Source organism: Podarcis bocagei (genome assembly GCF_964188305.1).
Source record: "Podarcis bocagei genome assembly, chromosome: 1".
NCBI lineage: Eukaryota > Metazoa > Chordata > Lepidosauria > Squamata > Lacertidae > Podarcis > Podarcis bocagei.
Window position 1 is genome coordinate 69,542,121 of NC_138125.1, and position 16,752 is coordinate 69,558,872.

The 16,752-nt window shown below is 42.5% G+C and overlaps 1 protein-coding gene across 12 annotated transcripts in view; it reads right to left on the reverse strand.

Annotated features, from left to right (window-relative positions):
• The window catches only part of TEAD1 (TEA domain transcription factor 1), a 181,674-nt gene that overhangs the window by 12,859 nt on the left and 152,063 nt on the right, over positions 1 to 16,752 (reverse strand). For all 12 annotated transcript variants that reach the window (XM_081198661.1, XM_081198667.1, XM_081198668.1 and 9 more), the window contains 3 exons: positions 14,374 to 14,435; positions 12,846 to 12,970; positions 3,963 to 4,136 (listed from right to left, as the gene is read on the reverse strand). In XM_081198661.1, the coding sequence (XP_081054787.1) occupies positions 3,963 to 4,136; positions 12,846 to 12,970; positions 14,374 to 14,435 (361 nt within the window). The remainder of the gene's footprint in view (positions 1 to 3,962; positions 4,137 to 12,845; positions 12,971 to 14,373; positions 14,436 to 16,752) is intronic.

The window sequence follows — 16,752 nt, forward strand, 5'->3', positions numbered from 1 at the left end:
GCTTTTTTGTGAATGAAGGAGACAAAGAATCAACATGCCTCTAAAGACGGCAGCAGGCACACATGAGGGACGTGGGAGGAGACCATGTGGCTGAGCTCTTTCTGAACACTAACCACACTGAATTCATTATTTGTTAACAGTGCCTGACAAAGGAACAGCATTATATTTTTCAGGTCACAGCTATTTTACATGATAAGAATAGGAACAAACCTAACCATCCAACTCATGTTACTTTGCCACTAATTATGGCATATATTTACATCTATAAAATGAGAGAGATTTTTGGACATGATTTAATGCCCTTTTATTGTGCAGATTCCTTTATTTCCACTCCACATTTGAATTTCAAAAATGCTTTGGACTTCAAAGCATCTTTTTTTAAAAAAGTGCACTAATTACAATACACATTATTTTCTAGAACTGCTTGTTTGCATTGCAGATTTCTAAAATGATAGGTATTCATTAAAATGCACTTATTAATATCACCCACACTTCTTAGAATGAGAGTTTTGCTCTCCATTTTGCAATGGTGTTCAGACGCACAAATAGGTTTTCATTACAAAGCAATATTGCAATCGTCTAATATTGCAACAGCACAATTCTAAACATGTTTATTCAGAAAACAAGGCTCATTGTCTTCACTGGGACTTACTTGCGGGTTGACATGCGAATGCGTTTATAAAAGTAATCAATCCTTTCAAAAGGAGGTTATGCACTGGACTGAGCCAGCTCAGAGTATGTACTTATAAAATATCTCAATCTTTCATTTCACCTGATATGAAATCATCCATAATATCTCATGCTAACAGGTTTAGTTAGAAAACTGTGCCAAGATACCACACAGATAAATAGTACACAAAATATGAGAATGTATAGTTAATGATACATTTGTTGATATAAACATTGAGCCTGGCGCATGCTGGGAAATACTCTGTAGTAGGGTTCAGATGTACTCATCTCAGCTTAAAAGGCCAAGATATAAACAAGACTTCTGCCACGGGGTCACAACTATGAAAGGACACCTCATGAAAAAAATGGTATGGTAGATGGAGACATGCCTATTCAACACTTGCAGCAAACTGTGTACATGGTTACACCACAGAGCTACAGGGTTATAGCCACCTTCTCCAGCTGCTTTCTTGAGTTTGATGTAATATATAAATAGGGCAAAAATATGTCTATGTGTCCAATCCTTTCCTTCAAATCTGCAGTAAGAGGCAAGTAGTTGCTCGCATCAGAGTTTAGGGCTGTCAGAGAAAATGGAAGTGGAAGTTTTCTGATGTTCATTTATTCATTTCATGTCCAGGCCATAAATCAACCCAGTGAATACAACCGGTATTCGCTGTTGCCTTCTTACTACAAACTACATTTAATTGATTACATGTCCCTACCCCAATTTGCATTGAATTTCATTTACATTGAAATGAATGGGCTGGAACAAGGTACTGTGACGTAATTTACGTAAATTATGTAAGTTCCACAATAGCAGACGGTGAGAAGGACAACAGTTTTTGATGGAAGTTGAACTGCAGCAGAACAGGAGCGCTGCTGCATGGAACAAATATAGGTAAGAAGGGAAAACGATGTCTTCTTGCATATTTTTCTGGGTTACAAACTTTACTACATGTTGCACTTAGCTTTGCCTCTTCAGATCTCGGAAGGCTCACTCTCTGCCGGCAAGGAACATTGGAAAGGCTTGAAGCACTTGGTGGCAGCTAATATTCCCTGCTTTCTGTACTCAACCACCGGGAAAAAATAGGAGAGGGAGAGAACCAATGGAAAAAGCCTAGACAGCAGTTCCTCCACCCCTGTAATTATGACTCAGCACAGAGAAAGGCACAAGATGAAGAAGTACTTAAGCCCCTTCACCTTAGGGGCTATAGGAAGGGACCCTTCATAGTTCTAAACAGCAAGAATGGGGTTCCTTTTCACATGGTAATTATAGCATATGGAATGGCTCTAGGATGTTAAGGCAAATGCATACCACGGGAGAAGAGTCTGGGCAGAAAGACCTAAACTGTGTTGTTTTACCATACCTTCAAGGTCCTAACTTGCTGCATGTGTCAACAGTCCTTTTATGACCATCCATTATCTGTTTGTGGATCAGGCATTCTTTGGTGGGAGCTCTCAAAAATCTATATTAATGAGGCTTTTTAAAAAATGTATATTAATGAGGCTTTTTTAAAAATTTCACTTTCCCTCCCTTAGAAATGTTATCTTCCAGGGCAATGGGGCACACAGCATGTGGCCTACTTAAATGTATGTGTGATGGCAGCCCTCAGTTTGACTTTACAAAAAGCACTGGCTACACAACAGTCATTAACAGCAGCATTTTTGTGACATCAGGGATTCTTACATGCAGGGATGTCTTGATGGTGCAGTCAGCATTCCTAACCTGTTCCACTAGATGGCAGGTGACAGTTTGCAAATTGTTTCAGTACCAGCTGTAGAGTGAGCATAATGTCGACAAGCAGTAAAGGAAGCCTGCTCTTGGTAAACTGGATCAGTTTTAAAAATGTTGTGCTAACATGCTAAAATTAGCTGTAAATTACGCATGCCTTTGCAGGGCTGGCAAGATTGAAAAGCTGTCACGCTACAGTTCTGAATAAATATTCTGCCTTGGTTTTTGAATAAGATTTTGGCATTACTTAAAAAGACAAACTAGATTACTCAGTGGCTGATCGGAACCATGACACTACTACAATAACAGTTATCTGTTTTGCTGTAAGAACTGTCAGGATTGAAAATAAATTTATTAAATCAAGTGGCTGTTCAAAATTAGTGGCAGCACTGAATACTTCAAATAGTTTTGATTGTGATGACTGGTTAAAGTACAGAGACACTGGAATTGTATAATACTATTTTGACACACTGCTGAACTGTTTTATTGAAGCAATGTTAAGTTTTAACTTTGTTTTCCCTTTACTTTTATTCTACTGTACTGGGTTCACCACCTGAGGTTCCTATGGGATGAAGGTTGATCTAAAAGTATAAATGAATGGGAGCATAGATTTGTAAATCTGGTGGGATAACTGCTGACCTCTGCCATTATTGAAATTGTATTTGGTAAGAAACAGCTTTAAGACAACCCCGACTGGCTGAAATCCAAGGCAGTTCTTTGTAGCCATCAGGGGCTAATAACCATTGATGGACTAAACCTCCATGCATTTGTCTAATTTTCTTTTACAGACATTTTAGTTAGGGCCCTTCAGCACATATTGGGCAGAAAAATACATTAATTTCATCTTTCCCCTCTGTCTGTACTGAATCAAATGCTGTCAATTATATTGGATGACCCAAAGTTCTAGTATTTTGAACTGTCCCTCCACCCACTTTTCCTACACCAGCCAAGAAAGTACATTAGAACATAAGAAGAGCATGGCTGGATCAGGCCCAGCATCCTGTTCTCACAGTGGCCATCCAGATGCCTATAGGGAACCAGCAAGCAGGACCTGAGCACCACAGCACTCCCCCTTTTCTGCGGTCTCTAAAAATGGTATTCAGAAGCATGCTGCCTTCAAGAACGGGTGTAGAACACAGTCATCTAGGTTAGCAGCCACTGATAGCCCTGCCCTCCATGAATTTGCATACTCCTCTTTTAAAATCACCCAAGGCTATCACTGCCTCCTGAATTCCATAGTTTAACTATGTGCTTTCTTTTGTGTCGCTGTCATCTTTCAATATTCATCTTCGTAGGATGTCCCCACGTTCTACTGCAGGCATAGGCAAACTCGGCCCTCCAGATGTTTTGGGACTACAACTCCCATCATCCCTAACTAACAGGACCAGTGGTCAGGGATGATGGGAGTTGTAGTCCCAAAACATCTGGAGGGCCGAGTTTGCCTATGCCTGTTCTAGCGCAATGAGAGAGGAACTTTTCTCTATCCGCCTTCTTCACACCATGAGAAAGATAGTAGAACATTTAGGAAAACAACAACAGCAGAGTATTTTGAATATCTCACCCAAAATTTTACGAGGAAGAAGGCATTCTGAGGTCCTTTTCCAAACAGCTCCTTCAAGCCGCCCTTCTTTTCAGGGAATTTGTCATAAATCTGGCGAATGTCTACCGATTCCAGCAACGGATCGCTGTAAGAATGGTTGGCATGCCCAATGTGCACAAAGAGGTGTTTGTTATACTGCGAAGTAAAGAAATAAAAAGCGTTATTACTGATGTCATAAGAACTTTGCATTTCAAATGCAAATAACATTTCTTTGCATTTGTCAGGGCTGTACACTCTTTCTGTTTGCACAATACCTAGAGGAAAGATGTTCCATGTAATAAATAAACGTGCATGCTAAAATCAGAAGAAAAACAGGAAAATAGGTGATTTGGTGACCTGAAATGGAATGCAGTGCAAACAATCAGTCATGAAACTTAGTGTGAGGGAATCCGCCTATGCCTGTCCTAAATCTCGGGTTTTTGTACAGAAAAATGAGGATTAAAAACAGAATGGATGAACTACAGGTGACCAGCAGAAGTGGCACAGGCTTTAGGAGCCACCTCTGGACTGAGACAGCAGAGTCTGACTTCTGCCTGCCTCACCAGCTTGGTAGGCTGGAGGCAAAGTCACAGCACAGCTGAAAGGAAGCACAGCAGGAAGATTCTTCACAAACTTGCTTTGAAGGTGATGAAGTTAAGTCTGATTTCTGTACAACAGCTGCTAAGAAAAACAGGAGGTAGACAACAGTTTGCAGTTTTTAATTGGATATAAAACTGAAATGCCTGGACACTGATTTGTGAAGTCTCTCTTCAAAAGCCTGCATTTATTTATACAGTGGTACCTCTGGTTACGTACTTAATTTTTTCCAGAGGTCCGTTCTTAACCTGAAACTGTTCTTAACCTGAAGCACCACTTTAGCTAATGGGGCCTCCTGCTGCCACCATAGCACAATTTGTGTTCTCATCCTGAAGCAAAGTTCTTAACCCGAGGTAACATTTCTGGGTTAGTGGAGTCTGTAACCTGAAGCGTATGTAACCTGAAGCATATGTAACCTGAGGTACCACTGTATTCTATCTTTCTTCCATGGTGCACAAGGCAACACACATGGAGGTTTGACCAGTTTAGTTTTCATTATATCATGTGCCCCCAGACTAGGTCATGGAACCCTCGCTACATAAGGAATTGTTCTGTTGACTTGACAAGCTTTATTTGTCTTTAGCTGTATGACTCTAGATGGATATCAAATATAGTTGACAGGACGGAAAGTCTGTAAATTATTAGATCAACCCTTTTCATGACAGTGGCATTGAGGTTCTAGGCTGCATCTCTGTTTTGCAGAGAATTCAAGGTGGGATGGATGCTCTTGTATTTTGGACTTGTTGCTCATTTGTCAAAAATCATGGCCACTGGTGAGATAAATAATAAGTAGCTGATTAGGTCTTATTGTCCCTAATGAAGGGATCGCCAATGGTTGCACCTGTGGAGGCCTTCCCTAGTTGCTGAATTTAGGCTTGAAAAAAGAATTAAGTTGTAGCCAATAGAATATTTCTGTGCAACATCTGAATCCGAAGAGGGCTTGCAAGCCCTGAACTGGTGGCCCGGGCTTGGTAGTGAACTGGATGAGAGCTGATAAACTGACTCTGAATCCTGGCCATCATGGCACTGTGGCTGGGTGATTCCAGAGTCTGGATAATTGGTCAACTGCCTGCTTTGGAAGGGTCAGATTCATAGTCTAGAGTGCTCCTGGATCCATCTGTTGCTAGAGGCCATGGGGACCTTAGTGGCCAGGAGTGCTTTTTACCAACCATGGTCGGCAAAACAGTTGTGGTGCTGCCCTGGAAGATGCAGCTGGTGCAGAATGCAGCTGCTCAACTGCTGACTGGGATGGAATACCACCATCATATTGCTGAAAGAACTTGCCTGGCTGCTAGTTAGCTATCAAACTAAGTTCAATATGCTGGTAATGGTGTACAAAGAGCTATACAGCTTGTGCTCTGGATACCTAAAATATAGCCTCATCCCCTACATACACAACTGATCACTGACCCTGCCCCAGTAGTGGGCACACATGGGCACCTGCCCCGGGTGGCATGGATACACTCTTCACTGCTGATCCATTCTGCACAGTGTCTTTCATGTGGTGGCACCCACCCACTGAAACCTCCTCCAATTATATATTAGGCAAGCACCTTCCCTACTGTCTTTTTGAAACCTGCTGAACGTGTTTCTCTTTCAGCAAACCAAATGGAGATCTTTACCCCAGCTGACAACTGCATTGGCTCTGAATTGGTTTTATGTCCATGCTGCTGCTGTTTTTTAAATGGTTCTACACACACACACACACACACACACACACACACACACAGTTTAATACATTTTAAAAATTATATTCATACATGAAATGCACAGTAATAACTTGTGCTTGACTGTGGCTTGTGTGTGTTGTCTACAACAGTTTCTTTGGTTTGCAAACACACCCATAGGCGACCCAATGTCTTGCTTGTGGACTTCCCATAGGCATCTGGTTGAGCACTGAAGGAACAGAATGCTGAACAAGATAGTCCTTTGGTCTGATCCAACAGGGCCCTTGTTACATCCTTAGGAATCTGTCTACCAGTTAACTACTTAAAATAACCTCATATGATAAAAGGTAGAGTAAAACAGAGAAAACATATTAATCTGTACCTGTAGCCAGCATTGTCATACTTCAGTAGCTTCCCTTCCAAGTCAGGATTTAACACTATATCAGATCTAAATTCAGTTCGTTCAATTATGAGCTAGTCCCACAGCTTTTCAATCAATTAGGAATATTTTTGTCCAAATTCCCCTTTCATAATAACCTGAATTATGTTACCTCCAAATACAAGTGGAAAACCTATCCAGTCTTTGCTTACAGACCAGAGGGGTAGCATCAGCCAAAAAGGGTGTTTCTTCTTTAAAGAGTAGAGTTCATAAACAAATGAATGGAGGGAGTGAATGCATGAATGAGCAAACACATGAATGAATGAATAAATGAATGAATGCTTATGAGTAAAAGCCTTTGAAAGGGCAGGCTTAACTTGCATACCGATCAGTTACACAAGAATTACAGTAATTATCGTCCTATTCTGTAACAATAAGTAATTACCATACAGCATCTGCACAATTGCTAGCTTTACCATCTTGCTCGAGATGCCAACTACAAAAGCAACAAGCTTGTTACCCTCTTTAAAACTCATGTCTAAAACTATGTATGTAAAAGTTTTTATGTATACACCAAACTGTACCTCTGTAACACCGCAATTTAAATTAGACTTTCAGGCTTCAAATCGCTCTCCTAAAGCCATCTATATTGAAATAGCCGTAGGGATGCTTACTGGACTTCTTCTCAACAATACCTTAGACCTCTGAAGTTAAGAATGTGGGAAATGGTAGAATGTTGCACCATCTAAGGACCTCAAGCCGGTCAGAAGTTGGAACAATCACAAATTAGGGATATATTGCCTAAATAACTCTTATAGCTTCCTTCTGAAAATCACCTTGATTTCTAGGAGCTTTTCCTTTTGACTTGTCATTGCAGAATATTCTCTAGGAATAAGGTGGCGCTGGCAACAACATTTATGCAATGCTTTAGAGTGTATAAAGTATTTCACACGCATTATCACAGCAGAAGCTGCAACCTTCCAACAGTTCAGGGCTGCCACTGAGATTGAGGGGGCCCAGGGCTATGCAATGTCAGCGTGTTGTGATTGCAAGCTGATTCATTTGTGTGTGTGACACAAGCACATCCTATGGCATGTATGCGCAGCCACCATGGAACTTGGGAGAGACCAGCCCTTTCATTGGAAATATTGGGGGGTGCTATCCTCCCCACGGTACCTATGCAACAGTTTGGCTTCACCCCCAAAGGCGCACTCCTCCATTGTTTCCTGAAACAGACAGATGCTAACCAACCAACATTATCGCAGGAATCTTTCCTGCAATCCTGTGAAGTAGGTCTGTCTTATTTACTACATTTATATCTCACTTTCCTTCCATGAAACTTAAGACAGCATACATAGGATGAGCTTAGCTTCAAAGCAAGATTCCTGCATTCTGTATCTTCAGCCATAACGAATCCTATCCCTGTATTGTATATAGTTTGCTGAGAATGACAAGATACATACATGTGAGATATAAACCCAGTCCATCCTGGCTCATAGTGTATGCTCTTAGCAACCTCACCAACTCTGAATGTACTTCCCTTCTGCTTTATTTAGTAAGATTTTCTATGAAGGTCAATTCAGCGAGTGGGAGAAAAGTTCTCAAAAACTCATGTTTCATTTTTGTGGGCACAGAATTCCTTATACACAGTGCAGACCTACACATGAGTACTGCAAGTCCTGCATATAGAGTTTAGTGGGGCAATGGAGAAAGAGACTGAAAGTCACAAAATGATTGTGTTCTTAAACTTCTAACTTAGAAACCTAAGAGACACATTGCAAAAGACAGTGTGCTTTTCAAATCCAAAGCAAAGTTAAAGGCAGCTGTGGAGCTACTACAGTTGTTTGCTGATCTTGCCAAAAGTACCAGATGCTGCTGCAGCAACAGCAAAAATTCCAACATGTTTCAGAGGGACAGATGGTATGGCATCATCTCACAATATTCGAAGGACATAAATGTTTATTTTGACATTGCATGTGTGATTATTTTCTCCTTATGTTACTGTAATTCCTACACTAAACAGAATGATGACTAATCCCTTCAGTCACGGCATGCTTCTAATGAACGACAATGACAATGTAGTAGGCATTAAATGAATAGATTTTCTTTCCAAAAAAAAAGAACTCATGTTGGTTTAGAGACAACTGTACACCACTTATGAGATCACTCACACTTAAAAGAACGCAGTCTTAATCTCCTCCACACCCTGGAGAAGAGGAGCAGGGAGGCTCTGAATGGGCAAAGGAGCAGAAATAAGCAGGCAGCAGACTTCTCAACTTGCATGCTGATCAGTGACAGATGGTGAGTGAGGGTCAAAGCCCTTCACAAAAGGCTGTGTCATAAAGGGGCAACTGAGGGGAGAGGAAAAGCCAGACCAGGCTACCCCTTTCCACCCTGTCCATCCCATTCTGACTGCTGAAGACCCCACTTCCTGGCCTCTCTTCCTCCTCTCGATGCAGTGAAGAGCTCAGGGTCATTTCTCTTACTTCCGACAGAGAACCTTCTGGCACATGGATGGCTAAATGCCACAGCCAGGCAAGTGGAGGATCTCTTCAGTGTGGTGGGCTGAAACCTGGAGCATTGATGTACACTTGGGTGGGGCATGACTCCCTTCTTCCTCACTTTTCCAGGACTGTACTTGAAAGCTTCAGTAACAATACCTCTTACAACTCAGTTTTCACTAGAAGCTCATAAAATACAACAAATACCTTTCATTTACATCATTATCTTTTCTGCCTGTTATATGCTAGGTTTGCAGAAGGTCATTTCTAAGGAGAAAATTGCCCACCCCAGTACTTAAGAGTTCAGGACTGAGATTCCTTTAACATTTTGATGTTATGGCCCTTGTACTTGTTTTTAAGAAAGAAGTTTAAGAAAGAACTTGAGAACATACATTCGCGGATTGTTTCACCTGTACTATCTAAAGTAACCTCTGTAGCTTTGAGATGGCTGCCTCTTACTGCACTCTCTCGTATTTGAAGAATGCTGCCTGAAAGGCCATGAAAAATGGCTCTTGTCAAATAATACCAGGAGAAAAAGAAATTATAATCCATTTAGGAATTCAAAGGAACCAAGACAAATTGCTGGTGTCAGGGGATGCTAACATACAAGCTGTGGCAAAACAAAGACAAATCACCTGCATTTGTTTTACTTGCTAACATACAATTAAGCATATCATAATAATGTGTTTTATTTAAAACTGCCATCCCATTCAAAACTCAACAAGCAGGGTGGAAAACTTCAAACAGTGCGAGTGTTTCATTATATATATGTTGAAGGATCCTGATGTGCTTCAGTTTGTGCCCTCTTGTGCATGGAAAGTCAATAAAAACAAGAACTACCCAGTCACCACAACATAATGCTAAGAAACCTTATGACAAAATGTAAGGTACAGTATGTTTGCTGTTCCAATTGTATTTGAGCTGCATTTTATTGCTAGTCCAAATGCATTTCAGAGATTCTGTGTGCCTCTGAAAGGGCAAATGCAGCTATGGAGAGCAATTGGGATGGAGGCTGTGGTGCAGAGGGAGTTTTAACCCTTTCTTTCCACGCTGTTAATCCAATTCCAGACATACATACAAGCCCACTGGAATTGGGAGAGGGATTCAGACTGAGAAAAAGCTGCAAGGAAGAGAGTTAAAAGCACCACTCCTATAAGGCCATAGCCCCAGTCCAGATTATTCCCTGCCTCCATTTTCCAAAAAGAAGAGTCTGGTGATCAGATTGCGGTTTTCCTGTCACCTTCTACCGTTTGGTTTTAGGAGACAGTTGAAGGCCCAAACTAGCAGGACCATGCGCTGTATATTGCGACCTGTCCTTCTGGTAAGCCACAGCAATGCCAGGGACTGGATGCCATGTCAGCACCGCTGCCCACACTGATCATTATGGCTCTTAGGACTGCACATAACATTTTCCTCTTTAGAAAATGAAAATATGGAAACAAGGTCTTCTAACGACCTGCTGAAGCAGAACCAGCAGAGGGAGCTAAAACTGCAAACTTTATTCATGGTGCAATCTTGTACATGCTTACTCAGAAGTAGGTCGCACTGAGTTCCAAGGGACTTGTTCCCACATCAGTGTCCACATCAGATTGCTGCCTTTATTCCAAAGTAGTAGCTACTTTATCAAACGCATCTTAGCAACAATGGAAAATCCACACCAACCTTATGCTCCCTATTCTTAAAGCAGGTTAACATTAGCAAAGGGCAACCCCACTTTGCTCTCTCCACATTTTTGGCTAATATGCCAGGCACATAATCCTGGAGAAAGTGATGGCTATAATCCTGATGGTTTGATGAGGACCCATTAAGTTCACCGTCCCTGTTCCTTGTTCATAACATTATCAGTATTATCTACTGGCAGAGCAGTTACAGGACATGAGGCATACCCAGCCCTATGTGGGAGATACTAGGAATTGAACCTGATACCTTCAGCATACAAGGCAGTTGCTCTGCCCCTGAGCTGTGGCTGCGACCAGCAGTTCCCCCATATGGAACAAGGATGCGAATGACCCATGCCTGCTCGTGTGAGGGGTGGGCAGCTTCTGCAGCTTCATGGATTATGTAAGCACACCATTAGATTTGGCTCAATGAAATCATCTCTGGACATATACTTAGAATGGTAAAGTTGGAAGGGACCCCTAGGGTCATCTAGTCCAAACCCCCCCCCCCCTGAAATGCAGGAATCTCAACACGCTGTCCCCCACCCAATTTGACAGACCCTGTTTAGCTTTGCAAACATGCCAACAGTTTTATCGCTGCGCCCCTAGGAGGAGGGTACCACTTGTTAAGTGTGTGGCTTGGTCATGGATGACCTACACCTCTAAACCAGGTGTGGTGAACCTTTGGCCTTCCAAATGCTACTGAAGTAAAGCTCCCTTCATCCCCATCCCTGGCAATGCTTGCTGGAGCTGATGGGAGTTGTAGTTCAGCAAGTGGAGAACCAGATGTTCGACATAGCTGCTCTAAACCCTCCAGCTGGCATGCAATCTCTTATAAATCTCTTTTCAATGACATGAAAAAGGAAACAAACACTGCTTGCTGTGGAAAAGGGGAATCTTTCTATCCTTGGCCTTGTATTTCAGCTGGTGAACAATGGAGAAACTTCTACTCTGCTTCACAAACCACTCCCACCCTATGTTTTCTTATGTGACTTTTTGGCCATATCACCGCAACTGCGGATGGCAAGAACTCAGTAAATTCCACGTTCAAGAGAATGCTGAGACCCAATTAGGATGTGATGATCAAGTAAAACCAAGTCACCCTCCTATTTCAGCCAATCAAGTACAACTATACAGCTGGAGAGGCTTGAGCTTTCAGGTGTGAAATGCAAGACCTGAATCAAAAGCCTTTTCAGCACGTGGACAATCAGTGTAAACATCTGTCTCCAAAAGGCTCTGTTTCAATAGTTGTATGTTGTCTTCCAAGGGGAAGGTCATGCCTACATTGAAAGCTAAACTTCATTCAACATGTTGAACAGCAGTATTGAAAAAGCAACCATATTGTGCATCTTAATTTCTGTACTGTTGTGCTATTTTCCGCTCACAGCCTTATTGCTATGAAGAGTACTCTGATGTAAGGTTGCCACAGTATGTCTCTGAACATTATTGTCGGAAAACACTTTATTGATAATGCCTACTTGCAAGGATACATACATTCAATTGTTCCCAGAAAAGAGTTATAGAAAGCATAAGATGAGGCTCCACTCTACAGATGCAAGGTATTTTGCAAGGTATTTGAAGCAAAGAAAGGTTTCGTTTTCCAGGTTTTTCATAAGGGCATTCACTTTTCATAAAGAAATAAAATCTGCATAAAGCAGCAGGTTTAACATGCCCCCCCCCGCAAAATGAAACCAAGATGACAATTGACACTGAAAATATTCTCACCCTCAGCCTTCTAATTTCACCGAATCTCTGTGCTATTATAGATAGATGGATAATGATGATAGATATAGATAGCTGAAGTCTTCTCAATGCCTTAAAGCTGATTACAAGAACAAACATCATAAATTCATATGCTCTATTCCTTGAAAGCAGCTAGAGTATATTATAGGACTTGTGAGGGGCACCATGAACCATCCCTATTGATCACACAAACAGAACATGTGATTTAGAAGTTTCCATGGTACAGGCAGATGTTTGCATTGCATTAGTGAAAACTGCAAGAGTAAAGAGGCACAACGACTGCCATAAAGGATATTTACGTAATTCAGGGTAATACTTACAGAATCTGGATCTCTTTGTTGTTCAAGAAAAGCTGAAAATTCCACCAATCTGAGTTTAGTTGTTCCAATAGATCGACCTTGCCAAGCAGGAACTGAGGGGGCTGGAGCCGATGCAGGTTCAAACCCTGAAGCATAAATGATCAGCAATGTCTTTGCTAGTTTTAGATTATGATTGCATTGTATTATTTATTATTGTGGATGAAGAAAACTTGATGCCAACCTATTTTATTATAACTGTTAAAATTCAACTACTTTTAAGCTCGTTCTCAATTGCTTGGAAATGTGATTATTTTACATTCATAACATTTGTGTTTTACTTGTTGTTAAAATCATATTGCTGTTTCCTCCCTCAAGTATTACATTCTTCTTTGTAAACGAAAGAAAAGCCTATCCAATATATTGTATTTGATGTATCAGGACCGTGAAATTCCTTCTATAATACCGTATTTACTCGAATCTAATGCTCACCTTTTTTGGCCAAATTACATTGCAAAAATTAAGGTGGGCATTAGATTCGATGGCACATTTACATTCGCCAGCAAATACTTTTTTTGTTTTGTTTCAAGGATCTGAAAATTGAGGTGTGCGTTAACACTTTACAAGAAAACATTAAAATACAACACTTTACAAGAAAACATTAAAATAATCACAGAAACCTCAGTAAAATAAGTATAAATGAAGTAGTCCAAGACTGATGCAACTCTGAAAGATATGCCATTCATTACTGGGAATGTTTGTATACATAAGAGCCAAGGAGACCAATCTTAATGAAGTCAATAATCATTTTAAGATAAAGTCAATCAAATGATTTTATATTCCTTTAAAGGTAAAGGTACCCCTGCCTGTACGGGCCAGTCGTGTCCGACTCTAGGGTTGTGCGCCCATCTCACTTAAGAGGCCGGGGGCCAGCACTGTCCGGAGACACTTCCGGGTCACGTGGCCAGCGTGACGAAGCTGCTCTGGCGAGCCAGCGCAGCACACGGAACGCCGTTTACCTCCCCGCTATAAAGCGGTCCCTATTTATCTACTTGCACTTTGAGGTGCTTTCGAACTGCTAGGTGGGCAGGAGCTGGGACCGAAAGACGGGAGCTCACCTCGCCGTGGGGATTCGAACCGCCGACCATGAGATCGGCAAGCCCTAGGCGCTGAGGTTTTACCCACAGCGCCACCCGCGTCCCTATTCCTTTAGTTTATTGCATATGAGGCCAAAGGGTATGGTTTTAGATTTAGAAAGGACAAAGAAATGTGCCATTTCTTCACAGATGTTCCTACAGTGAGGAATTCTGGAATAGGTAATGCCACTATGGCTCTAAAAGTAGATGTGGGTTAGATGATTCGCATGCATATTCCATCATCTCTGCATAGATAAATATTGCATACACAAATTCACAAATACATTCATCCTAGGTAGATGACCAATGAGACTACTGAACTCCCTTGTGTAATTAAAGGCTGCAACCTGTGCCAGGCACTAAATACGGAGTGGGTCCAAAAAAAATGGATAAACGGATAAATCTGTAATTGTTACCTGAAATGGGAGTTGTGACAGTTGGCTGTATAGGGTAGGCTTGCTGGACAAATGGCTTTATGCTGAAATAAACCATTGGACAATGAATTCAGATATTAACTGAAATATTTAATAACAGTAACAAGAAAGCACATTTTGTTTCTAGTAAAGACAACAGTGTAAACCTCCTTTTAGAATCCCTTCCAGTTGGGATTCAGGCCTCATCACGGGACTGAAACTGCCTTGGTCGCACTGGTTGATGATCTCCGGCGGGCTAGGGACAAAGGTGAGAACTGTTTCCTAGTTCTGCTGGATCTCTCAGCGGCGTTTGATACCATCGACCATAACATCCTTCTGGACCGTCTTGAGGGGCTGGGAGCTAGGGGCACTGTCGTACAGTGGTTCCGCTCCTTCCTCCTGGGCCGTGTTCAGAAAGTGGTGGTGGGGGATGAGTGTTCAGACCCCTGGGCTCTCACTTGTGGGGTGCCTCAGGGTTCTGTCCTCTCCCCCATGCTTTTCAACATCTACATGCAGCCGCTGGGAGAGATCATCAGGGGGTTTGGGCTGGGTGTTCATCAGTATGCGGATGATACCCAGCTCTACCTCTCTTTCAAATCAGAACCAGTGAAGGCGGTGACGGTCCTGTGTGAGTGTCTGGAGGCGGTTGGAGGATGGATGGCGGCTAACAGATTGAGATTGAATCCTGACAAGACAGAAGTACTGTTTCTGGGGGACAGGAGGCGGGCAGGTGTGGAGGATTCCCTGGTCCTGAATGGGGTAACTGTGCCCCTGAAGGACCAGGTGTGCAGCCTGGGAGTCATTTTGGACTCACAGCTGTCCATGGAGGCACAGGTTAAATCTGTGTCCAGGGCAGCTGTGTACCAGCTCCATCTGGTACGCAGGCTGAGACCCTATCTGCCTGCGGACTGCCTCACCAGAGTGGTGCATGCTCTGGTTATCTCCTGCTTGGACTACTGCAATGCGCTCTACATGGGGCTACCCGGAAACTACAACTAATTTGAAGGTGACCCGGAAACTACAACTAATCCAGAACGCAGCAGCCAGACTGGTGACAGTGAGCGGCTGCCGAGACCATATAACACCGGTCTTGAAAGACCTACATTGGCTCCCAGTACGTTTCCGAGCGCAATTCAAAGTGTTGGTGCTGACCTTTAAAGCCCTAAACAGCCTCGGTCCAGTATACCTGAAGGAGCATCTCCACCCCCATCGTTCTACCCGGACACTGAGGTCCAGCACCGAGGGCCTTCTGGCGGTTCCCTCACTGCGAGAAACCAAGTTACAGGGAACCAGGCAGAGGGCCTTCTTGGTTGTGGCACCCTCCCTGTGGAACACCCTCCCACCAGATGTCAAAGAGAACAACAGCTACCAGACTTTTAGAAGACATCTGAAGGCAGCCCTGTTTATGGATGCTTTTAATGTTTGATGTATCACAGTATTTTAATATTCTTTTGGAAGCCGCTCAGAGTGGCTGGGGAAGCCCAGCCAGATGGGCGGGGTATACATAATATATTATTATTATTATTATTATTATTATTATTATTATTATTATTGAGCAATATTTCTTAGTCTGAATTAATGGTCTAAAGCAGGCTTCCTCAACCTTGGCCCCCCAGATGTTTTTGGCCTACAACTCCCATGATCCCTAGCTAGCAGGACCAGTGGTCAGGGATGATGGGAATTGTAGTCTCAAAACATCTGGAGGGCCAAGGTTGAGGAAGCCTCATCTAAAGCTAGTCCATCCTGGGACGAGTGTAGTGTAGAGATTAAAGAGTTGCAGTCCTGAGGAACAAACACAGATGTGTAAAATGGAGGAATCTTCTCTCCTTGCTCAGCAACTTCAGATTGGCACCTCAATGTGTATGGGCCAGTGGCCCACCTTAGGGCCACCAAATCCATTCCCCACCCCGCCCCCTTTTTTGCTCCATAGCTGCTTGCCACTAATATTTTCATTCATTGGTCAAATCAAGAAATACACAAAGCTGGGCTGGAGAAGTGTGGAAGCCCTTCTTAGCGACTGGCCTTCAGGATATTTGTGACATGACTCTCTGCCATCACCTTCACAAAGAGTGTGATTGGAAGTGGACCTCAGGACTGTGCGCATCTATTTGTTTGTTTAAAGTTTATTAGCCGCTGTTCAGCAAAAGTGCTTGAAGTGGCCAAGAAGAAGCATGTAAATGTACAATGGGAGTACCATATTGGTCTGAATATAAGCCACACTTTTTCTCCAAATTCTGACAGCGAAAAGTTAAAGTGCAGTTTATATTTGTGACTTTGCCTTTCCCCCAACAGCTCTGGGGAGGCTTGGGAGCAGCAGGTGGGCTGCACGCCATTGCGCCACGCTGCTGAGCTGCTCTTGGGGAGGCCGTTGGCAAAGTGGCA